The 25,796-nt window shown below is 43.0% G+C and overlaps 1 protein-coding gene across 5 annotated transcripts in view; it reads left to right on the plus strand.

The window, feature by feature from the left end:
- The window catches only part of SP110 (SP110 nuclear body protein), a 52,600-nt gene that overhangs the window by 3,488 nt on the left and 23,316 nt on the right, over nt 1-25,796 (plus strand). For 3 of the 5 annotated variants that reach the window (XM_060107173.1, XM_060107170.1, XM_060107171.1), the window contains exons 3-9: nt 933-1,101; nt 3,224-3,490; nt 4,890-4,973; nt 6,892-6,969; nt 8,808-8,876; nt 17,593-17,742; nt 19,940-20,026. In XM_060107173.1, the coding sequence (XP_059963156.1) occupies nt 933-1,101; nt 3,224-3,490; nt 4,890-4,973; nt 6,892-6,969; nt 8,808-8,876; nt 17,593-17,742; nt 19,940-20,026 (904 nt within the window). The remainder of the gene's footprint in view (nt 1-932; nt 1,102-3,223; nt 3,491-4,889; nt 4,974-6,891; nt 6,970-8,807; nt 8,877-17,592; nt 17,743-19,939; nt 20,027-25,796) is intronic. The other 2 variants (XM_060107168.1, XM_060107172.1) reach the window with 2 other exon arrangements.

The following is a 25,796-nucleotide window of genomic DNA, read 5'->3' on the forward strand; positions in this document are numbered from 1 at the left end:
AAATGGCACTCTTTTCATATAATTTTGGTTGTTTAAAGCATTTCCTGAGCCCCAGGCCCAGAAAAGTGCTAGCACTGGTAGAACAATCTTCCCCCAGTCTTGGCCTGGTTGGATCCAACCCTTTTTCAGATCATAACTCAGATGTCTCCTCAGAGAGGGTCCTTGGCCCACTCATCTAATTAAGAGCCCCTTATTCTTCCCCATAGCAATCCATGCTTTCCCTTCATAACACTGCTATCAGTAGGAACTGAGTATTTTTAAAATTTGTGTTTATTATTTAATGCCCGTCTTCTCCACCTGACAGTGCCTCTCCCCCAACACGGGTAGCACCATGTTGGTCTTACCTGTTGCTAGGTACCCTAGGATGAGCTCACTGAGCCTAATCATTTCTCAATAAGTATTTTGTAGTTGATTCTCTCCTGCCATGTTTCTCCTTTTGGCCAACCTCTCATCAGGAGGACTTCTCTGATTTCCCATTTAGGCCATTTCAAGTCCAAGAGAGAAGGAAAGAGAGAGCAGAGGCTAACAAGCAATCCACAGAATTGCCACTTATGACCAACCCGTAGGTCCATTGCTGAAGAGTCCTGCCCAAAGCCTTGGAGAATTACACAGTAGCAGCCTTTGACTCCACTTTCCTTCCTTAACATTTCTCTCTTCCCTCAAATATACCTAAAATAAGGTTCACAAGAGCCTTATTTTCAAGAAGGCTGAATTTCTGTGACTAACGGTCCAAATATATAGGAAGCTCCAAAAGTAAACATGTGGAACTGTGATTTCTCTATGTTAGAGAATTCAACTATTGACATTTTGCACTAAATTCCTTCTTAAGAGAGCAAAATCACTTTCTTACAGCTTAGAAAACCACAAGTGTGTAATAAATCTCCATTCCATTTTATAATCATTTATAATGATCCTTTACTCCGCTTTTTAAGGAATCTCTGGAAGCCTGTAGAAACCTGGTCCCTTTATCCAGGGTCGTGTACAACATCCTCACTCAACTGGAGAATAGGTTTAGTCTGTCACTTCTGGAGATGCTGTTCAGCCGAATAAACCTGAGTGAATACCCCAACTTGATGACGACTCTCAAGAGCTTCAAAAGGGGTATGAGGCTTCTTGAATAACTTTGGGGCTATAGAAACATGATAGAAGTTGCTACACTGAAAGTTTGGGCTGGTTTTCTGCCTTGCGGAATATGCACTTAAACTGCCCACTTTCTCTTTGGGAAGAGATGGACCATTCTCCCTCACGAGTATGACAGGAAAAGCAGCCCCTGGCCCTGGTTCTTTAAGATGAATTTCTAGAGGACACAAACATTTCTGTCTTACCTGTTCTATGAGTTGGGGGGAAATTGTACAATTTAGCATACTGGACGGTCTCTAGGGAAGGGAATGCATAAAGTGACAGAGACCAAGTCTGGCAGAAGGACAAGGAGAGCTAGAGAGGAAGAGAGACGGATAGGGATGGATAATAATAAGTATTTTTTTTTGAAGTATGGTTGATATACAATGTTGTGTTAGTCTCAGGTGTACAGCAAAGTGACTCAGATAGATGTATATATATATTCTTTTCCAGATTCTTTTCCATTATAGATTGTTGTAAGATACTGAGTATAGTTCCCTGTGCTACACAGTAGGTCCTTGTTGTTGGTTTGTTTTGGTTTGGTTGGGTTGGGTTTTGTTTGTTTGTTTGTTTTTTGCGTGCTTACTATGTGCCAGGCATCATCCCAGGCACTTTATATGATTATCTTATGTCATCTTTAAAACAATCCTATGAAGTCATTATTATCCCCATACGACACATAAGGAAATTAAGGCTCAGAAGAACTTTCCCAAAGTTACTTGTCTGTTAAGTGCAGAGCCACGAGTCCTACTTGGGTCTCCTAATACCAGGGTCCAAGATTGTGATCACTGTTTTAAACTAGGACAGCTGGAGGGCAGATTGTAAAGCTAGAGGAGGGAAGAAATGTAGCTAAAGAGGAAGGAAGGGGAATTGTGGACATAGAGATAGAAAGAGAGAGTATGAGAAAGAAGTAGAGAATGAAGTTCCTTGAGGAAAGAGAAAGCTGAATAAGTAAAGGAGTATTAAAAGAGCAGTGACATCGCTGGGAAGAAAGTAGCAAGAGTAAGAGGAGCAGGCAGTAAAATCACTTAGTTGAGTCAACGTGCGTGGTTCATTTATCTGAGAGCAACAAGGGAAGGACCAGTAGATCCCACTGAATTGTGACATTCTTATTAGCGGAGTCACCACTGCTGACAGCTCTTCATCTGATCTTTGACATTTTCCCATTAAGAGGCTCCTCCTCAAAGGGAGAAATGATTCCTTGAGCTAAAGGAGCAGCAAAAGAGAAGAGTCCTCCCCCAGGCAGGCACAGCTGCACATGGGCCTGAGCTCTTGGCAGGGTCAGGGCAGTGCTGGGAGAAATATGTGCTCAAAGCCCAGGCTAAGTAAATCTAAGAGTCAGAAGGACCCACACACTGATATGTACCTCCAACCCACCCCACACCCCCGGCCTGGCTGAGCTCAAGCATCTTTCTGGATCTAACTCTGTGATTTTGCTCTGGGACCCTCTCCAAAATCTGGCCTTACTTTGCTTTTTTTGTTCACTGGTTGAGACAACTTTACTTCTGAAATAGAGTAGAATCATAAAAGAAACCCGACACTGGCCTTGCAGGGGAATGGCATGCAGAAAGCCCAGGGCCTGGAGTATTGGGGATGGGAAAGAAGTTTGGTGTGGCCAGATCACAGGGTGCAAGGTGAGAAGGCATGGAAACCGAGTCTGCAGAAATGAGCAGAAACCAGGATATAGAGGTCCTAATACACTGTGCGAAGGAATTTATATTGTCTCTTATTTGCTCCAGGGAGGTGAGAGATAATTATTTCTGAAAACAAGGATGACATTTAACATTATAGCATTGTACATAATTGCCTAAATTCTGAAGCCAAAACTAAAGAAAATAAATCCCTGGGTACAAAGTCAGTCGCAACTTCCTGTGTGAAACCACTTTGGTATGGGATCAGAGGTTAGAAGCAGTTGTTATAGCACTAAATGTTCAAAGAAAGAAAATCTAAAGGGGCCACAAATGGTCGATGATGATGATGCCTCAGTTCTGTGCACCGGTGAGAGAAAGACTCCACGCCCTTGTCCTATTAAAGTCAAGTATAAAGAAATCCCCTTCCCCAAATAATTCCCAGGTACTAATGTGTGATCCTTCACCAATCCCAGTTGTCATTTCCAGCGGAGGGTGGAGCAGAATCACACCGATGCCTCTCGAAGCCGCAGCCAGCCCAGCAGGAAGGAGCTCCCTCGGGGCACTGCTGCCGCTGCCCACCTGCCAACACCCCCCATCGAGCCGCCAGCCCTGTTCACCCAGTGTCAGCGAGCCCGGAGCACCTGCCCAGCCTAGCGCTGAGATCCTGCATGAGCAGCCCAGCCCTGCTGGCCTCACCGTGGCTCTCCCCAGAATCATCCAGGAAGGAAGTCTCACTCCGGGTGAGAAACAGACCCTGTCCAACACCTGTGCAGCCCCAGCCTAGGGTGCCTGTGACCCTAGAACCGCAGGGTCCTGTCTTTTTGATCTACTCCGTCCTGTGCATGCACCACCATACACAGCTCTTTCCAAGAAGGATGTGGGCACTGCCAGGGGCCTGGGTAAGCCCCAGAACCCAGAACACCTGCTTCTCACCCCTTGAACAGCTCAGCCCTCTGCCCTTTGAAACTTGATACTCTGCCTGCCCCTGACATTTTTTCCACTCTCCTCCCTGACACCCTGTCCCTGTAACCTGTGATTTTTCTTCTCGTCTTCAATGACCAGTGACAACTTGACATCCCACATAAGTGATGAAAATTCACAAGAGACACCCAAGCTACCCTGTCCCTGTTCAGGCAGTGTTGCTTGGGGCCGACTTGCCCAGCTCAAGGTGGCTACAAGCCAAGAGGGCTGTGGCAGGAGCCCCAGGAAAAAGAACTGGGAGTGACAAGGAAAAAAACGAGAGGGGGGCCGTCGCACCAACACGGCTCAGGACCTCTTGTCAGGGATGCCATCACAGCCACTTTGATGCCGTCACGTCTAAGAGCCCTGTCAAACCAACACTCAAAACACACTGTTCTGAACTGAAAAGTAACTTGTGCAACACACCCATCCTCAGTGCTTACCGACTGCTCACCCTCTGATTACAGGGACCTTTCAGTTTCAACCATATTCATTTTTATATGGTTTGGAGGTTATCGAAATTATTAGAAAAGATGATAAAATGTTTAAAGGTTGCTGGACCTGATTAGCTTCTAAAATTGTGTCATTTATCTCCGCCAGCCATCAGGATAAAGGACTTTGATTACATTAAATGTAACTGTGGAATATTATTGGCCGCTGTCAAAAATGGTTTCATGGGTTCTGAGCTCTCCAATACCAAGAATAAAGGGCCCTGTTTGGTCTGGATGTTTTCTCCACCCATCTAAAAAGTACCATCCAAATAAGGTTAGCATAACCACTAAGCCAGTAACAATGGAAGAGTCCATCTTCTAGATTTTTAAAGGAAAAAAAAAAAGGGCCTGTGTTATTAAATTAGTAAGTGACTGATTGAAAGGAAACGATTGGGGAATTCCCTGGCAGTCCAGTGGTTAAGACTTGGCACTTTCACTGCAGTGGGCCCAGGTTCGATCCCTTTTGGGGAGCTAAGATTCCACAAGCCACACAACACAGCCAAAAAAGAAAAAAAAAGAAAGAAAGGAAATAATTGTTCCCTGTCCCCCTCTACCCCGCCTCGAGGGACCTTGGTGTTTGGCTGGCCCATCATTTTTACCTGCTAAAATAGATTGTTCTTGTTCCTCCCACTTCTGGTTCCTGCTCTTGGGTCCTCAGATCTGACATTCCTTCTCTTCCTCTGCTCAGTGTCCAGTGACAACCTGATCCCCCAAATAAAAGATAAAGAAGACACTCAAGAGATGTCCTGCACTCCATCAGGCCCTGTGCCAGGTAATCTTGATTTGGACAACTTAGGCTTATGTTAGCTTTCGCATGTACCATGAAGAGAAGCCATTTGGATCATCCAGGCATGGGGCTCTCCTCTCGGCTCTCCATCGCCATCTTGGCCCAGCTCATGCTGCTCACCCCGTCCTCAGGAGCTTGGAAAGGGAGAGAGAGTCCCTGGGGAGGGCGAGGGAGATAGGTCTGGGAAAGGTGGACCGGGAGGCAGCACCGAGGGCGAGGGACAGGAGCCCCGTTAGTACTTGCCCAGGTGAAGCCAAATCCAGCCTCTACACCCAGACATCGAATTATATCTTGGAGACAGAGTTTTGGGTGAAGCAGAAAAGAATAGTTTTATTGCTTTGCCAGGCAAAGGGGGCCACAGCAGGTTAGTGCCCTCAAAACTGTATGTCGCAACTTGGAGGGGGTAGTGAGAAGTTTCATAGTAATAGTTCAGAGGGGGCGTGATCAGCTCATGGACATTCTTCTGATTGGTTGGTGGTGAGGTGAGTGGGAGTCAGCGTCATCAACCTTCTGGCTTCAACCGGTTTGGGGTCTGCGGCCTGTGTGGTTGTGGGCAGCATCCTGTTAACTTCTTCCACCTGGTGGGGGTTTCAGTATCTGCAAAACATCTCAAAGCTACCCTTATGCATATCCCTTGAGGGGGAACCAGGACCCTGCCCCAAGGCTGCACTATTGTTTCTTTCACCCGGTCCTCCCTTGTCTCCACATCCCCTCCCTTCCCTAATTAGCATCTGTTTGAACCTGCTGGTTGGAACTCAGGGAAGGTCATGGAGGCTGAATGAAGCCTATTTCCTATAATCAAGAAATGGGGGGGGACACAGAAAGGCTTTTGTGCCCACGAGCCCCACAGTGTCCTGCTCAGTATCATGACCTGGACTCCAAACGCCACTAAGGGGTCTGCAAAGGGAGAACATTCATCTGCCAGGAGGCAATGTGGTGGGAACCCTGGGGAAAGGACAAGGGGCTGAGTCATGGCAGGACTATTTGACTCAGCCACTCTCTGAGGCCACTTCCAGAAGGTAAATGCCCAAACTGCTGCATCAAAATGCAAAGCAAACAAAAACACTGAATTGGTGCTCCAGACATGGATGGTCCTCATTCCCAGCCCTCACCCCAACTGGGGGAACTTTCACATTCGCCCCTCGTCATTTTTACATCATTTGGATTTTTAAGATATTTAAATAATTTGAAATGAAACAAATCATTTTTAAAGTCGAACGACTGCTTGCTAGCTGCCTCAGTTAGCTATTCCTATGTAAGATGGAATGTGAGACAGATCTCACAGCCTTATGTAAACGAGGAAGCGACTGCCTTTTGTGAGATGGGTCTTTATCTGTCATGGCTTCAAGTCCTTCTGTCTTTCTTCATGCAGCAAAAGCTAGAGGAATTTTGTATACTCTTGTTGCTAACAAGTGCTGGCAAGTACAGGCTGACCCCTGCTTTCTTCAACAGCAAATAGGTGGAAATACATAAGGCACTTAACCTCCTTCACTATTTCTCAAGATGAAATAATCACAGATACAGCAGTTTAGAAAGATCACATCACAGACATCTAAGCAATAGCTTGTACTTTTCATGTGGCAAAAGCATTCATCCTCATTGTGGCCGTCAGAATTCAAGATCACCACGCACGCTAGCTGCTGAGAGCCTTTGTACTTCTCTTTCTGAAGGGCTCAAACGGAGCCCTCCTCTGTGGAGCAGTTGTTCCCTGGTTCACTGTGATAATCACACAGGTAGCAGTAATCACAAGTTGATCGAACCAAGGCAGAGCCAGGGAACCCTGGCGAGTCCCCAGACCTGTACTGCACGTGCTCTCCACCCTCTGGTTCTCCCACCCATCTCCCTCAGCACTTTCTCATCAGCCTGTTCTGAGTTCTAAAGTGAATTATATATTTTTTGTCAGTGACAAGAGATGATGCTTCTGAACAAAGTGACCCAAAGGAGCTCCAAGAGGCATCCAGGGCACCTCCCAGCAAGAAAGGTAAGGATTGCCTTTCTCTTGAAGATCTCAGGAGGGTGAATTTGGAGCTGCATCTTATCATAAGCACCCACTAGGTGGTTATAGTCATCATGCCCAATACAGTTTGTTTCCCATTCACTGCGTCTTCCTCTAAGGCCTTCATGAATATTATAGGGAAATGAGAAGGCATTTAGGGCCATTGAAATATGCACCCATCAGAATTGTTTGTTCTGAAGTCATTAAGGTCTCCTACACACACAGCTTCTTACAGGGTTAGTCGCACTTCCCTCTTTAACTGAAAGCTGGTTCCCCAAGAGGACTCTGCTTCCTCTTAAGACAAGGCTGCATATTTTCTGCTATCACTCACCCCATGGCTGAAGGCAGGTTGGATGCCACCCCTTGCTACACACTGCCCCACCCGGCCCCTTGTTTCCCATCCCCTCCTTTGAGGCTTAGCCATTCAAGTGAAATGCTCACTCCCTTTTCATCACTATCATCACTATCATCATATCATTCCCCACTGCTCCCTGGAAGAACTCAAGGCTGACTTAGAGTCTTTCTGTCACTTCAAGTCCTGCCATCATCCTGGACATCTTCAAGGTACATGTGGATAACAGACCCATCCAATATTCTGACCTCTCAAATCCTTCTGCTTGTTTCCAGTGACCTTTTCTCCCCACCCATTCTTGCCCTCCCGAACCCAGAGGTGATCCCCAGGCCTTTTCATCATTGAAACCTGGCTCGACTTCCCAATAGTTAATTTGAGATTTCCTTGTTTGTTTTTTTTTTTGACACTTAATGCTTGAAATTTGCTCCTTCTATAACTATTGCTCAAGTCCTGATCTCTCCTTCTCAGCCCAAATCTATAAAAATGAATTCAAAAATCCCCCCCCCCCCGATTTCTTCCTTACAATTTGTTTCCTCTGCAGCTGTCCTTCAGTCTCATTTGGGTGACCAGCCCACTGGCCTTTCGCTTCTCCAGTCCATCACCTGCGTTTCTCTCATGACCCTTCTTACCAGTTCAGAGTTGAAGATCCATCGTTTCAGTAAACTTCTGCTATCTTCACCTGCCTTGCCTCTCTGTCTCTTCCTAGAAATCTCTGGCACATGTTCGAGGAAACTATTGTCTTCTTCCTGCACACTGCATTTGAAATCAGGCACTGCTGGGGAGAGGCACACAGCTGAGCAGTGCGTACCCGCCGTGTCTTCATGATTCTAGTACAAAGGATCCGTCTACACTGCGTCACAGCTCCACTTCCTGTGACAATCGTTTCAAACCTTGAGCAACTTTTTCCAAACCTCTGATGCCTCACTGCCTCCTTTTTTGCATAACAGATGACCTTTCCTCCTGTTTCATAGAAGAAATCAGATGGGAACTCCATCACTTCCTGCTCCCACCCTGCAAACCCCAACTGCATCTTTCCTCTCCTTTCCAGTTCCTTCTTTGTCTCCAAGGCAGTCCTTGCACCTCTTCTGACAGTATCCATGGTCCCTTCTCTTCCCTGAGAATTCAGCATCTCCCTCTCACAAGGACATTCATTCAACCAATGCCCAAGCCTATCACAGTTCATAAAAGGAACTTTCTCTTGATCCTCATCTCACTTCAGCAGCCTCCACAGCTCTCCCCTCCGTTTCACAACCAAACTTCTAGAAATGAGTTACCTAAACTTATTGTCTCCATTTCTTCACTTCTCTCTCTCCTCTGCCACTTTAGAATTTCAGCATCACCTAAGGTCACCAATGACCTCCTGGCCACCGTGGTTTGAGGACCCAAAGTAAAAGCTAAAAATTGTTGACATAGGAGGGTAGTAGATCAATGTTTGTAGCTATAAAAGATGATCTGTACCTTTTCTTTTTAGGAAAGAAGAGAAAAAGAAATATCTGGTTAACCCCAAAGAAGAGACACCGGAACAAAAACCTCCGGAGAGGTAAGATGAGAGCACAAGAGGGGGCTGGAGGCTAGAGACAGCTCATCCTTGTAGGCCAAGATGTGGGAGGTGGAATTTTATTCTAAATGCAATGGGGAGCCACTGAAGAGATCTAATCAGTGAAGTGACATGATCCAATTTTAAATGATGAGACCAGTATTGGTGTTACATAAAGAATGAATTGGAAATAGAAAAGAATGGAGACAGATACACCAGAAATACAGCTACACGTGCAACAACTCCTACAGAACACCTACTGAACGCTGGCAGAAGACCCCAGACCTCCCAAAAGGCAAGAAACTCCCCACATACCTGGGTAGGGCAAAGCAGAGAGATTCCCGCACAGAGGAGCGGTGCCGAGCGGCACTCACCAGCCCGAGAGGCTTGTCTGCTCCCCCGCCAGGGCGGGCGGCGCTGGAGCTGAGGCTCGGGCTTCGGTCAGAGCGCAGGGAGAGGACTGGGACTGGCGGCGAGAACTCAGCCTGAAGGGGGCTAATGTGCCACAGCTAGCCGGGAGGGAGTCCAGGAAAACTCTGGAGCTGCCGAAGAGGCAGGAGACTTTTTCTTCCCTCTTGGTTTCCTGGTGCGCGAGGAGAGGGGATTAAGAGCGCCGTGTAAAGGAGCTCCAGAGACGGGCGCGAGTCGCGGCTGAAAGCGCGGAGCCCAGAGACGGGCGTGGGACGCTGGGGCTGCTGCTGCCGCCGCCAAGAAGCCTGTGTGCGAGCGCAGGTCACTGTCCACACCGCCCTTCCGGGAGCCTGTGCAGCCTGCCACTGCCGGGGTCCCGGGATCCAGGGGCGGCTTCCCTGGGAGAACGCGCGGCGCGCCTCGGGCTGGTGCAACGTCACGCCGACCTCTGCCGCTGCAGGCTCGCCCCGCACTCCGTGCCCCTCCCTCCCGCCCGGCCTGAGTGAGCCAGAGTCCCCGAAGAGGCTGCTCCTTTAACCCTGTCCTGTCTGAGCGAAGAACAGACGCCCTCCGGCGACCTACACGCAGAGGCGGGGCCAAATCCAAAGCTGAGACCCAGGAGCTGTGAGAACAAAGAAGAGAAAGGGAAACCTCTCCCAGCAGCCTCAGAAGCAGCGGATTAAAGCTCCACAATCAACTTGATGTACCCTGCATCTGTGGAATACATGAATAGACAACAAATCATCCCAAATTGAGGAGCCAGGAGTCAGTGCTGTGCCTCTGAGGTGGGAGAGCCAACTTCAGGACACTGGTCCACAAGAGACCTCCCAGCTCCACATAATATCAAACGGCGAAAATCTTCCAGAGATCTCCATCTCAACACCAGCACCCAGCTTCACTCAACGACCAGCAAGCTACAGTGCTGGACACCCTATGCCAAACAACTAGCAAGACAGGAACACACCACCACCCATTAGCAGAGAGGCTGCCTCAAATCATAAAAAGTCCGCAAACACCCCAAAACACACCACCAGACGTGGACCTGCCCACCAGAAAGACAAGATCCAGCCTCATCCACCAGAACACAGGCAGTAGTCCCCTCCACCAAGAAGCCTACACAACCCACTAAACCAACCTTAGCCACTGGGGACAGACACCAAAAACAACGGGAACTACGAACCTGCAGCCTGCAAAGAGGAGACCCCAAACACAGTAACATAAGCAAAATGAGAAGACAGAAAAACACACAGCAGGAGAAGGAGCAAGATAAAAACCCACCAGACCTAACAAATGAAGAGGTAATAGGCAGTCTATCTGACAAAGAATTCAGAATAATGATGGTAAAGATGATCCAAAATCTTGGAAATAGAATAGACAAAATGCAAGAAACAGTTAACAAGGACCTAGAAGAACTAAAGACGAATCAAGCATCGATTAAAAACACAATAAATGAAATAAAAAATACTCTAGATGGGATCAATAGCAGAATAACTGAGGCAGAAGAACGGATAAGTGAGGTGGAAGATAAAATAGTGGAAATAACTGCTGCAGAGCAAAATAAAGAAAAAAGAATGAAAAGAACAGAGGACAGTCTCAGAGACCTCTGGGACAACATTAAACGCACCAACATTCGAATTATAGGGGTTCCAGAAGAAGAAGAGAAAAAGAAAGGGACTGAGAAAATATTTGAAGAGATTATAGTTGAAAACTTCCCTAATATGGGAAAGGAAATAGTTAATCAAGTCCAGGAGGCACAGAGAGTCCCATACAGAATAAATCCAAGGAGAAATACACCAAGACACATATTAATCAAACTGTCAAAAATTAAACACAAAGAAATCATATTAAAAGCAGCAAGGCAAAAACAACAAATAACACACAAGGGAATCCCCATCAGGATAACAGCTGATCTCTCAGCAGAAACTCTACAAGCCAGAAGGGAGTGGCAGGACATACTTAAAGTGATGAAGGAGAAAAACCTGCAACCAAGATTACTCTACCCAGCAAGGATCTCATTCAGATTTGATGGAGAAATTAAAACCTTTACAGACAAGCAAAAGCTGAGAGAGTTCAGCACCACCAAACCAGCTTTACAACAAATGCTAAAGGAACTTCTCTAGGCAAGAAACACAACAGAAGGAAAAGAACTACAATAACGAACCCAAAACAATTAAGAAAATGGGAATAGGAACATACATATCAATAATTACCTTAAATGTAAATGGACTAAATGCTCCCACCAAAAGACACAGACTGGCTGAATGGATACAAAAACAAGACCCATATATATGCTGTCTACAAGAGACCCACTTCAGACCTAGAGATACATACAGACTGAAAGTAAGGGGATGGAAAAAGATATTCCATGCAAATGGAAACCAAAAGAAAGCTGGAGTAGCAATTCTCATATCAGACAAAATAGACTTTAAAATAAAGACTACTAGAAGAGACAAAGAAGGACACTACATAATGATCAAGGGATCAATCCAAGAAGAAGATATAACAATTGTAAATATTTATGCACCAAACATAGGAGCACCTCAATACATAAGGGAAATATTAACAGCCATAAAAGGAGAAATCGACAGTAACACAATCATAGTAGGGGACTTTAACACCCCACTTTCACCAATGGACAGGTCATCCAAAATGAAAATAAATAAGGAAACACAAGCTTTAAATGATACATTAAACAAGATGGACTTAATTGATATTTATAGGACATTCCATCCAAAAACAACAGAATACACATTTTTCTCAAGTGCTCATGGAACATTCTCCAGGATAGATCATATCTTGGGTCACAAATCAAGCCTTGGTAAATTTAAGAAAATTGAAATTGTATCAAGTATCTTTTCCAACCACAATGCTATGAGACTAGATATCAATTACAGGAAAAGAGCTGTAAAACATACAAACACATGGAGGCTAAACAATACACTACTTAATAACGAAGTGATCACTGAAGAAATCAAAGAGGAAATTAAAAAATACCTAGAAACAAATGACAATGGAGACACGACGACCCAAAACCTATGGGATGCAGCAAAAGCAGTTCTAAGAGGGAAGTTTATGGCAATACAATCCCACCTTAAGAAACAGGAAATATCTCGAATAAACAACCTAACCTTGCACCTAAAGCAATTAGAGAAAGAAGAACAAAAACATCCCAAAGTTAGCAGAAGGAAAGAAATCATAAAGATCAGATCAGAAATAAATGAAAAAGAAATGAGGGAAACGATAGCAAAGATCAATAAAACTAAAAGCTGGTTCTTTGAGAAGATAAACAAAATTGATAAACCATTAGCCAGACTCATCAAGAAAAAAAGGGAGAAGACTCAAATCAATAGAATTAGAAATGAAAAAGGAGAAGTAACAACTGACACTGCAGAAATACAAAAGATCATGAGAGATTACTATAAGCAACTCTATGCCAATAAAATGGACAACCTGGAAGAAATGGACAAATTCTTAGAAATGCACAACCTGCCAAGACTGAATCAGGAAGAAATAGAAAATATGAACAGACCAATCACAAGCACTGAAATTGAAACTGTGATTAAAAATCTTCCAACAAACAAAAGCCCAGGACCAGATGGCTTCACAGGCGAATTCTATCAAGCATTTAGAGAAGAGCTAACACCTATCCTTCTCAAACTCTTCCAAAATATAGCAGAGGGAGGAACACTCCCAAACTCATTCTACGAGGCCACCATCACCTTGATACCAAAACCAGACAAGGATGTCACAAAGAAAGAAAACTACAGGCCAATATCACTGATGAACATAGATGCAAAAGTCCTCAACAAAATACTAGCAAACAGAATCCAACAGCACATTAAAAGGATCATACACCATGATCAAGTGGGGTTTATTCCAGGAATGCAAGGATTCTTCAATATACGCAAATCAATCAATGTGATACACCATATTAACAAGTTGAAGGAGAAAAACCATATGATCATCTCAATAGATGCAGAGAAAGCTTTTGACAAAATTCAACACCCATTTATGATAAAAACCCTCCAGAAAGTAGGCATAGAGGGAACTTTCCTCAACATAATAAAGGCCATATATGACAAACCCACAGCCAGCATCGTCCTCAATGGTGAAAAACTGAAACCATTTCCACTAAGATCAGGAACAAGACAAGGTTGCCCACTCTCACCACTCTTATTCAACATAGTTTTGGAAGTTTTAGCCACAGCAATCAGAGAAGAAAAGGAAATAAAAGGAATCCAAATGGGAAAAGAAGAAGTAAAGCTGTCACTGTTTGCAGATGACATGATACTATACATAGAGAATCCTAAAGATGCTACCAGAAAACTACTAGAGCTAATCAATGAATTTGGTAAAGTTGCAGGATACAAAATTAATGCACAGAAATCTCTGGCATTCCTATATACTAATGATGAAAAATCTGAAAGTGAAATCAAGGAAACACTCCCATTTACCATTGCAACAAAAAGAATAAAATATCTAGGAATAAACCTACCTAAGGAGACAAAAGACCTGTATGCAGAAAATTATAAGACACTGATGAAAGAAATTAAAGATGATACAAATAGATGGAGAGATGTACCATGTTCTTGGATTGGAAGAATCAACAATGTGAAAATGACTCTACTACCCAAAGCAATCTACAGATTCAATGCAATACCTATCAAACTACCAATGGCATTTTTCACAGAACTAGAACAAAAAATTTCACAATTTGTATGGAAACACAAAAGACCGCGAATAGCCAAAGCAATCTTGAGAACGAAAAATGGAGCTGGAGGAATCAGGCTCCCTGACTTCAGACTGTACTACAAAGCTACAGTAATCAAGACAGTATGGTACTGGCACAAAAACAGAAAGAAAGATCAATGGAACAGGATAGAAAGCCCAGAGATAAACCCACGGACATATGGTCACCTTATCTTTGATAAAGGAGGCAGGAATGTACAGTGGAGAAAGGACAGTCTCTTCAATAAGTGGTGCTGGGAAAACTGGACAGGGACATGTAAAAGTATGATATTAGATCACTCCCTAACACCATACACAAAAATTAGCTCAAAATGGATTAAAGACCTAAATGTAAGGCCAGACACTATCAAACTCCTAGAGGAAAACATAGGCAGAACACTCTATGACATAAATCACAGCAAGATCCTTTTTGACCCACCTCCTAGAGAAATGGAAATAAAGACAAAAATAAACACATGGGACCTAATGAAACTTCAAAGCTTTTGCACAGCAAAGGAAACCATAATCAAGACGAAAAGACAACCCTCAGAATGGGAGAAAATATTTGCAAATGAAGCAACTGACAAAGGATTAATCTCCAAAATTTATAAGCAGCTCATGCAGCTCAATAGCAAAAAAACAAACAACCCAATCCAAAAATGGGCAGAAGACCTAAATAGACATTTCTCCACAGAAGATATACAGACAGCCAACAAACACATGAAAGGATGCTCAACATCTTTACTCATTAGAGAAATGCAAATCAAAACTACAATGAGATATCATCTCACACCAGTCAGAATGGCCATCATCAAAAAATCTAGAAACAATAAATGCTGGAGAGGGTGTGGAAAAAAGGGAACACTCTTGCACTGCTGGTGGGAATGTGAATTGGTACAGCCACTATGGAGAACAGTATGGAGGTTCCTTAAAAAACTACAAATAGAACTACCATATGACCCAGCAATCCCACTACTGGGCATATACCCTGAGAAAACCATAATTCAAAAAGAGACATGTACCAAAATGTTCATAGCAGCCCTATTTACAATAGCCCGGAGATGGAAACAACCTAAGTGTCCATCATCGGATGAATGGATAAAGAAGATGTGGCACATATATACAATGGAATATTACTCAGCCATAAAAAGAAATGAAATTGAGCTATTTGTAATGAGGTGGATGGACCTAGAGTCTGTCATACAGAGTGAAGTAAGTCAGAAAGAGAAAGACAAATACTGTATGCTGACACATATATATGGAATTTAAGAAAAAATGTCATCAAGAACATAGGGGTAAGACAGGAATAAAGACACAGACCTACTAGAGCATGGACTTGAGGATATGGGGAGGGGGAAGGGTAAGCTGTGACAAAGTGAAAGAGCGGCATGGACATATATACACTACCAAATGTAAGGTAGATAGCTAGTGGGAAGCAGCCGCATAGCACAGGGAGATCAGCTCGGTTCTTTGTGACCGCCTGGAGGGGTGGGATAGGGAGGGTGGGAGGGAGACGCAAAAGGGAGGGGATATGGGAACATATGTATATGTATAACTGATTAAATTTGTAAAATTAAAAAAAAAAAAAGAAAAGAATGGAAACAGGGCAACCCCTTGCGGGGGCAGGTGCCATGGGAGTTGATAGTAGCCTGGATTCAGATCTGGCAGTGGAGATAGAAGAAGAGGGTCTATTCAAGATCAGTTGAAGGTAGAGTTGATAAGACTTGGTACATTGGAAGTTGAGGATGAGAGAGAGAAATCAAGGCTTGCTCTTCCATTTCTGGCTTAAATGGCTGGGTGAATGGTGATGCCGTTGCTGAGAAAGGATGCAAATATATTGGGAGGAAATTTTTAGAATTCAATTTTTGACCTGCTCGTTTCTAGATTTGTGCTAACCTTCTATGCACGTGTGCCAGGTATGTGCTTCGTCAAGTACTGTGAGGCTCTGAGATGTTACCCCCTCCTGCAGAGTGATGGTCTTTATATATATGAATATTGCAGAAACACAAAGCACTTGGGTCAGGGAAAAGAATTCTTTACTGTTGTTCACAACCAGCTCAACACGGCAGCATTTTTCCCCCACACGCAGAACCACAGGCTTGAGAAGAGAGCTGATGAAATCTTTCTGTGTGAGTGGCAGATTATACCCTATAGACACAGGAGAAAGAATGATGGGTTTTCTGCCCTGTTTATATACAGGACTAGGACAGCCATCCTCTCCTCCTGAAAAGAGAAAAAAAATTTTTTTGCTGCTTTGCAATAAGATTGAAAAGATCCAGATCCTCACCCTAATTTGGGAGAATTTAAATGCCTCTTTCCAAGAGGCAGAGAAACCCCGGGTGTCTTCAGCTTTTACTAAAGATGTCTCCAAGTTCTGGGCTTCATCCCCTTTGACATGTAAACACCTAGGAATAGAGTGCTCCAGTATCCCTGGTACTTTGGCACTTAACCTAGGAACCTAGCCCTGGCTGAAACCCTTTGGCCATGTCAGGAGATGAGATGTTTTATTACCTCTTTGGATTAAACAGCAATTAACTAGCTACAGATTTATTTTCTATGGTATATGAAAAGTGAAACGATTCTAGAGGAAGTAAAAGCAAACATCCCCTATTTTTATACTGTATACACTTTTTTTTTTTTTTTTGTGGTACGCGGGCCTCTCACTGCTGTGGCCTCTCCCGTTGCAGAGCACAGGCTCCAGACGCGCAGGCTCAGCGGCCATGGCTCACGGGCCCAGCCGCTCCACGGCACGTGGGATCTTCCCGGACCGGGGCACGAACCCGTGTCCCCTGCATCGGCAGGCGGACTCTCAACCACTGCGCCACCAGGGAAGCCCTGTATACACTTTTGTGTCTCAGGAGGCTCAGGCTTTTTACAGAAGCACTGAGAAATCAAGGAAACAATTTCCCCACAGTATGCCAATTTGGCACACTCAATAAAAAATCTGGTCCAAAGATACAAATATAAAATTCATTGGCAAAATAAAGGGAGAAGAGAACTCTAACGCTAACACCCACCCCTCCCCGCCTCCTGGCATTGCAAGTCCTCTGGGTCCCAGCCTCACTCCCCATGGCAGGGTTGCTGCCCCTCAATGCTTTGATACCTTCCACTTTCCCTACTAGAGGCACTTAGGGACCCCTGGATCTCTCCTGTCTCCTGTATCACACACAGGCCCTAGGGAACCTGGAAAAGTGCTTTACAAGACTCCTCCTCTGCTGAAACAGACCATGTGGCCATGTTTACTTGCTTGTAACACTTTCTGGCAGCAGGGGTCTCAAGGCAGGAAACAGGAAATCAGCCCCAGGGCTCTGGGATTCCCCCAAATTTATCTGATTGATTTTAAAAGGTTGCACAGAGAGTGAGAGCAGATGGTGAGTTTGGGGGCGGGGGAGGGGGAAAGAAAGGTGTACACAAGAAAAAATATATAATTACAGAGAAATAGCAGGAGAAAAGCGAGGCAACCGGGTATAGAGATCTTAAAGTGAGGGGACTGGGAGTGTGAGAAGGAGGTCATTGTCGGGGGTGGGGGAGGGCCACTGGGACCCCAGTGAAAACTGTACACAAATCACTGTTTGGCCAGGGGCAGCCTTACCTGGGCATGGAATCCAAAAGATGCTCCAAGTGGTGGAGCAGGTGACTCACGGGGAGGATGACTCAACCAGGAACACAAAGGTCATGACAAGAGCAAAAAACAGAAGGACAAAATGTGCCCAAACGCCTGCACCAAAGGGTAAGGCTGGTGATGGAATTTGTCATCTGAATGCTCAGCGTGGGAGGGTCTCTCCTGCAGCCCACAAAAAACCAATTACCTATTACCATAAATAGCATATTTTTATGAAAACTAAATATATTTTTCAAATAAGAAAATTAGGTGAGTGGTATCATTGTACATTTTTGCAACTCTCTTTAATGTCTACCTTAATGAAAGATGGCTGGATTCTTAAAAAAAAAAAAAAAACATTTTTTCACTATCTTTTCCATGTGCTTCCTTAATATATATATATATATATATATATATATATATATATATATATATATATTTTTTTTTTTTTTTTTTTTTTTTTTTTTTTAAACAACGAAGTGGGACCTCAGAGGTGATTTTTTTTTTTTTTTATGTTGGGGGTAGGAGTTTATTACTTTATTTATTTATTTTTGCTGTGTTGGGTCTTCGTTTCTGTGCGAGGGCTTTCTCTAGTTGTGTCAAGCGGGGGCCACTCTTCATCGCGGTGCGCGGGCCTCTCACTATCGCGGCCTCTCTTGTTGCGGAGCACAGGCTCCAGACGCGCAGGCTCAGTAGCTGTGGCTCACGGGCCTAGTTGCTCCGCGGCATGTGGGATCCTCCCAGAGCAGGGCTCGAACCCGCATCCCCTGCATTAGCAGGCAGATTCTCAACCACTGCGCCACCTGGGAAGCCCCCTTTAATATTTTTGTATATATCTTCATTGTATTATATTGAAAGCTGAGAGGGAACATTTTTAATAGCATCAATCTATATCATGTTAACAGTTGCTTTCTATTTTTAAAGGTTCTTTTGAAATTTTTTTCTTAATTGAAATATGTTTGATGTACAGTATTATGTTAATTTCAGGTACACTATATAGTGGTTTGACATTTGCATACACCGTGAAATGATCACCACAATAAGTCTAGTAAGAATCTGTCCCCATACAAAGTTATTACAATATTATTGACCTTATTTCTTATGCTGGATAGTATATCCCCATAGTTTATTTTATAACTGGATGTTTGTTTTGGGTTGGTCAAAAAGTTTGTTCAGGTATTTCCTTAACACCTTACAGGAAACCCAAACAAACTTTTTGGCCAGCCCAATACCTCTTAATCTCCTTTACCTATTCCCCGCTCCCCGACCTCCACCATCAAGGACAGCTGGGCTCTTATCCCTGCTTCTGAATTCCGTCAGTTGTGATCTGTTGCTTTGGTTGAAGCATAGGAAGAAAATCCAGCCTCACACAGATCTGTAGCTGAAAAAGGTGGAGTATTTTAACAGTCTTTTGAGATATCTGTGGATATTCACTTTTGATACTACACCAAAACTCAACAAGGGATAGTTTCTTAAAGGTTAGTTGTAACATAGAGTCTGAGACCATATACTCTGTTGTAATAAAATGTCTTATGCTATCTTGTGTTTTGAGGGGATCTCCTACTCATGCCAGATTTTATAATATCATAAACAATTAGAAAATTTTGGTTCACTTAATTGTACAGTGAGCTTTCAGCTCCAGCAATCACTTGAGTGTTAGTCTTGAGACAACATGGTACTTTAAGATGCAGCAAACTGCTTTACATGTTCTACCCAGTTCTTTACATATGCTATTAAAAAGATGTGTCCTTAAGGGTAGAAATTTAATTAAATTAATAATTTTAACCGTTTCATCAAGAACATTCTTAAATGAAACTGGCTTTTTTTTTTCCATGTTGAGTAAGTGGTAGTGAAGAATGCAATGCCACCTTCTAAGGTTTGGGGACATTGCTTTGATGTGTACTGAAGCACCAGCATTTTTACCTGCCTTGGCTCTTGCGTCATCTGTGCAAAAGTCAACATAGCAAAAAAAAGGCAAAGAACATCTAATTATAAAAACAATTCTGACCTTGAAGATCTCCTGAAAGTGTTGCCGGGGCTCCTCGAAACCTCTGGTCCAGGGGCTCAGATGACTGCCCCCCACTGGACATTCCATTACTGGAGGAACCACTGCTGACCAGCCTTGCTGTGCTCCTCCGCTGAGTGGCAGACAGGACCACCGGTAGAATTATTCTCAGGAGGTAGTCACAGGGTCTCATCAGGACTGGAACCTCCAGCCTTCAGCTCCAGAGTGTGCAAGGTCTTTCCTGGGTCTCTGGGAGATTCCGCATGGACTTTCCAGAGGGCATTTACTGAGATATAAGATGAATGTTGTTTCTTTTTTCAGAGGTCAGTGATGACACTTCAGAGATGGATGAAGGAAAGAGACCCCAGGAGCCACCCAGCACACCACCAAGACTCACCCACGGTAAAGGTGGGGGATTGCAAGTCTCTCAGTATGGTCATCAGGAACCCAAACTTAGAGCTGTTTTACTCTGAGTCAGAGTTTCTCAGCCATTTTTTCATGATCACTGCTCCAGGGAGCCCATTTAGATATTTTTTTCTAATCATGAACCCTACCCCCCAGGATATTTCAATACCACAAGTATATTATGTATCCATTTCTGTACCGGATATATTTATTTGTGCTTTATATATAAAAGGAGTAAGTTGTTTTCACCCCCAAGAACCAATTTTGGGGCAACGTACCACTGCCAAGTGTTCATGCTCTAAGTATATTCATGGTACTTTATTGCAGTGCCAAGCCATCCAGGTTTTTCCTAAGATTCCAATCTCCATGTTTCTCACATGACCTTTCTGTGAAAATTGAGATGAGAACAGCTCATCATAAACACAAATGTAATACTATGACTGAGCACGACCATCTGACATTGTTGTGGGCGTACGCTGGAAAAATGGTGCATGTTAATTCAGTCCTCACCATGGCTACCGTTACTCACGTTGTAACTGTTATCCTTGGAAAGAAGAAAAAAGCAGAGCATTCTGTTTGCTGGTAATTCAGTCACTGTGTCACATCTTCACAGAACTCCCACAGAACAAATGTGACTTTGAAATGACAAATATCTAATTATTGTCAGAAAAGAATGAATTGCATTTGACCGTATTAAAATACAAACTATCAGTTTTTTTGTTTTGTTTTGTTTTTTGGGGGTTTTTTTGCTGTACGCGGGCCTCTCACTGTTGTGGCCTCTCCCGTTGTGGAGCACAGGCTCCAGACGCGCAGGCTCAACGGCCATGGCTCACGGGCCCAGCCGCTCCGCGGCATGTGGGATCTTCCCAGACCAGGGCACGAACCCGTGTCCCCTGCATCGGCAGGCGGACTCTCAACCACTGCGCCACCAGGGAAGCCCTAAAATACAAACTATCATTTTTAACAAGTTTTTCCTGCATTACTCTGACTCATACAATGTATATTTCTAATTTTATCCTGAATAATATATTTTATTTTCACAACCACCTTTGGAGAAAGTTGAATGATTTATTCAAACTTGAGATGTAAAGGATGAATGGGTTTTCCCAAGATCCTGTGGATAAAGGCTGGCTGGCACAGGACTAGCATCTTGGTCCCTAGAACCCTCTTCAGGAACCATCATTCTCCTTTATAATGAAAGGGATAGAAATAATACTGTCAAAGCTTTACCAACTCAGTATTGTCTGAAATGAATGTGGTCACAAAACATAAAGATTGCTTATTTATTTATTTATTTATTTATTATTTTTTTTGAAAATTTTAAAGTTTTTATATTTCAGTAATAATCACACATAACAATGATTTATAATCACTTCTACTACAGTTAACAAAATAGTTTATACTGAACATTTAATAGATTAAACAGCAGTTATCCAAGATAAATGGTCCATTGATATGCTCATTTTCTCAATAGCCACATCCACAGGCTAAGTCCACAACTGGATCACATCCACATTTCATGGTAATTGGTTTTTTTTTTTTTATTAGTTTCTGCTTTATAACAAAGTGAATCAGTCATACATATACATCTGTTCCCACATCCCTTCCCTCTTGCATCTCCCTCCCTCCCACCCTCCCCATCCCACCCCTCCAGGCGGTCACAAAGCACCGAGCTGATCTCCCTGTGCTCTGCGGCTGCTTCCCACTATCTATCTACCTTACGTTTGGTAGTGTATATATGTCCATGCCTCTCTTTCGCTTTGTCACAGCTTACCCTTCCCCCTCCCCATATTCTCAAGTCCATTCTCAAGTAGGCCTGTGTCTTTATTCCCATTTTACCCCTAGGTTCTTCATGACATTTTTTTTTAATTCCATATATATGTGTTAGCATACGGTATTTGTCTTTCTCTTTCTGACTTACTTCACTCTGTATGACACACTCTAGGTCTATCCACCTCATTACAAATAGCTCAGTTTCGTTTCTTTTTATGGCTGAGTAATATTCCATTGTATATATGTGCCACATCTTCTTTATCCATTCATCCGATGATGGACACTTAGGTTGTTTCCAGCTCCGGGCTATTGTGAATAGAGCTGCAATGAACATTTTGGTACATGTCTCTTTTTGAATTATGGTTTTCTCAGGGTATATGCCTAGTAGTGGGATTGCTGGGTCATATGGTAGTTCTATTTTTAGTTTTTTAAGGAACCTCCATACTGTTCTCCATAGCGGCTGTACCAATTCACATTCCCACCAGCAGTGCAAGAGTGTTCCCTTTTCTCCACACCCTCTCCAGCATTTATTGTTTCTAGATTTCTTGATGATGGCCATTCTGACTGGTGTGAGATGATATCTCATTGTAGTTTTGATTTGCATTTCTCTAATAATTAATGATGTTGAGCATTCTTTCATGTGTTTGTTGGCAGTCTGTATATCTTCTTTAGAGAAATGCCTATTTAAGTCTTCTGCCCATTTTGGATTGGGTTGTTTGTTTTTTTGCTATTGAGCTGCATGAGCTGTTTATAAATTTTGGAGATTAATCCTTTGTCAGTTGCTTCATTTGCAAATATTTTCTCCCATTCTGAGGGTTGTCTTTTGGTCTTGTTTATGGTTTCCTTTGCTGTGCAAAAGCTTTGAAGTTTCATTAGGTCCCATTTGTTTATCTTTGTTTTTATTTCCATTTCTCTAGGAGGTGGGTCCAAAAGGATCTTGCTGTGATTTATGTCATAGAGTGTTCTGCCTATGTTTTCCTCTAAGAGTTTGATAGTTTCTGGCCTTACATTTAAGTCTTTAATCCATTTTGAGCTTATTTTTGTGTATGGTGTTAGGGAATGATCTAATCTCATACTTTTACATGTCCCTGTCCAGTTTTCCCAGCACCACTTATTGAAGAGGCTGTCCTTTCTCCACTGTACATTCCTGCCTCCTTTATCAAAGATAAGTTGACCATATGTGCGTGGGTTTATCTCTGGGCTTTCTATCCTGTTCCATTGATCTATCTTTCTGTTTTTGTGCCAGTACCACACTGTCTTGATTACTGTAGCTTTGTAGTATAGTCTGAAGTCAGGGAGCCTGATTCCTCCAGCTCCGTTTTTCGTTCTCAAGATTGCTTTGGCTATTCGGGGTCTTTTGTTTTTCCAAATAAATTTTGAAATTTTTTATTCTAGTTCTGTGAAAAATGCCATTGGTAGTTTGATAGGGATTGCATTGAATCTGTAGATTGCTTTGGGTAGTAGAGTCATTTTCACAATATTGATTCTTCCAATCCAGGAGCATGGTATATCTCTCCATCTATTTGTATCATCTTTAATTTCTTTCATCAGTGTCTTATAATTTTCTGCATACAGGTCTTTTGTCTCCTTAGGTGGGTTTATTCCTAGATATTTTATTCTTTATATTGAAATGGTAAATGGGAGTGTTTTCTCGATTTCATTTTCAGATTTTTCATCATTAGTGTACAGGAATGCCAGAGATTTCTGTGCATTAATTTTGTATCCTGCTACTTTACCAAATTCATTGATTAGCTCTAGTAGTTTTCTGGTAACATCTTTAGGATTCTCTATGTATAGTATCATGTCGTCTGCAAACAGTGACAGCTTTACTTCTTCTTTTCCAATTTGGATTCCTTTTATTTCCTTTTCTTCTCTGATTGCTGTGGCTAAAACTTCCAAAACTAGGTTGAATAAGAATGGTGAGAGTGGGCAGCCTTGTCTTGTTCCTGGTCTTAGCGGAAATGGTTTCAGTTTTTCACCATTGAGGACAATGTTGGCTGTGGGTTTGTCATATATGGCCTTTATTATGTTGAGGAAAGTTCCCTCTATGCCTACTTTCAGCAGGGTTTTTATCATAAATGGGTGTTGAATTTTGTCAAAAGCTTTCTCCGCATCTATTGAGATGATCATATGGTTTTTCAAGATTGCTTATTTAAAAATCAGTTTCTTTCTCATACCTTCTAGATCCCATGGATAAGGGAAGCAAACTGCCTTTGGCAGAATCTCCTGGGGAAAAACATAAGTGTAAAGAACTTATTTGGTCTCTATTAGGGTGGGTTTGATATTATTTTTATTGGTTTTTATGCCCTTTGGGCTACAAAAGACATCTAACCAGAAAAAGATGTGTGCTTTTTTACAGATGTGTGCTTTTTTCAACATAGAAATTTTTTCATACTATAAAAGCAATATGCTGTAGCCTTTGGAATTAGCTTGCTGTGTGTGACAGAAAACCGCATCATCCCCCCAAAAATAGTGGCTGAAATTAGAGCGCTTAGTTCTCTCTCGTACAGAAGTAGGTGGTCAGGGCTCGTGCCATACGCAGCTCATTCTGGCTGTTGCTCCCTCATCCTCAGCATGCAGCATCCCCTTCACTGGGGTCCAGCCAGCCAGTGTGCATTCCATCCAAAGGAAAGAGGCAAGGTCAAGGAGAGGCATGCCTCCTCTCCCAAGGACACCCTCTGTATGTTGCATTTAGTAATTGTTACCATTTCATTGCCAGGACTAGTTACATGGTCACACCTGACTGCAAAGGAGGCTTGGTAGTGCAGTCTTTATTTTAGAAGGACAAGTATCCAGCTCAAAATCAGCAGCTTTACTACTAAGGAAAAGGGAAGAACGGAGAAAGAGGAACAACCAGCCCTGCACACTGTGTGGTGGGTGGTACTACCGCTCTCCACTCTTTCCGGTTCTCCTCCCCTCTTCCCAGACACTTGGAAAGCTGCATTTCCCAGCTCCTCGCAGGAGACAGGGCCATGAGACTAGTTCTGACCAAGGAGCTGGTGAGATGGGTGTCACTCCTGAGTCAAAACGCACAAGATACTGCTTAGCTCTTCACACCTTCTTCCCCCGATTATAGAAGTGTGTGGAAGAGGGAGGTCACAAAAGGCCAAGCAGTGTGGATCTCAGCACCACTCACAGCGGACAGCTGCCCTGGAGACCCCGTCTGCATCCTGCAGAGAACTCTGCATGACAGAGAAATACACTGTTGTATGTTAAGCCACCAAGATTTGGTTTTGCTTGTACTGCAGCACAGCCTCTCCTGCCCTGCCCGATACAATGTTCCTCATAAAATCTGCAAACGGTACAGAATGTTATTAATCAGGAATTTAAATACCTATTTAATCTCCTTCCCCCACCTTATTTTTATATCTTACAAAAACACATACATTCCCATATATATGTATCTTTATGTGTATACATTCTTTATGTATATATATACATGCTCATACTACCTAGTCCATCCTATAAACACTTTTAAACACCTTTTTCATTATTGTGTGATTAACAATTTGTTTCAATAATAACCTATTGGTAGTAAGTTAGGCTATATCCAGTTGTTATCTGAAAATAGAAATCATATTGTGTGTGTTGGTATCTTTGCACACGTGTCCAGTAATTTCCTCAGAATTAATTTCTAAATGCGAGATTACTTGGTTAGAGTCTATATATCTTAAATTTCATATTTGTTACCAAACTGTTCTCCAGAAAATGTATTTGTTTACATTTCCTTTAATAACACACGAGTGTTCATTAACTACATCCTCATCAACCCAGACATGATAAAACTTTTTAAAAGTTTGGGTATAATTAAAACTAAACAATACATTTTCAAGGGATTATTGGTGGTCTGAAGATGCTTTTTAGCGATGTCCCTGGCAGTCGAGTGGTTAAGACTTCACTTTCCAGTGCAGGGGGTGCAGGTTCAATCCCTTGTCGGGGAGCTAAGATCCCACATGCCTCGGGGCCAAAAAAAACCCTAAAACATAAAACAGAAGCAATA

Source organism: Mesoplodon densirostris, chromosome 8, assembly GCF_025265405.1.
Source record: "Mesoplodon densirostris isolate mMesDen1 chromosome 8, mMesDen1 primary haplotype, whole genome shotgun sequence".
Classification (NCBI taxonomy): domain Eukaryota; kingdom Metazoa; phylum Chordata; class Mammalia; order Artiodactyla; family Ziphiidae; genus Mesoplodon; species Mesoplodon densirostris.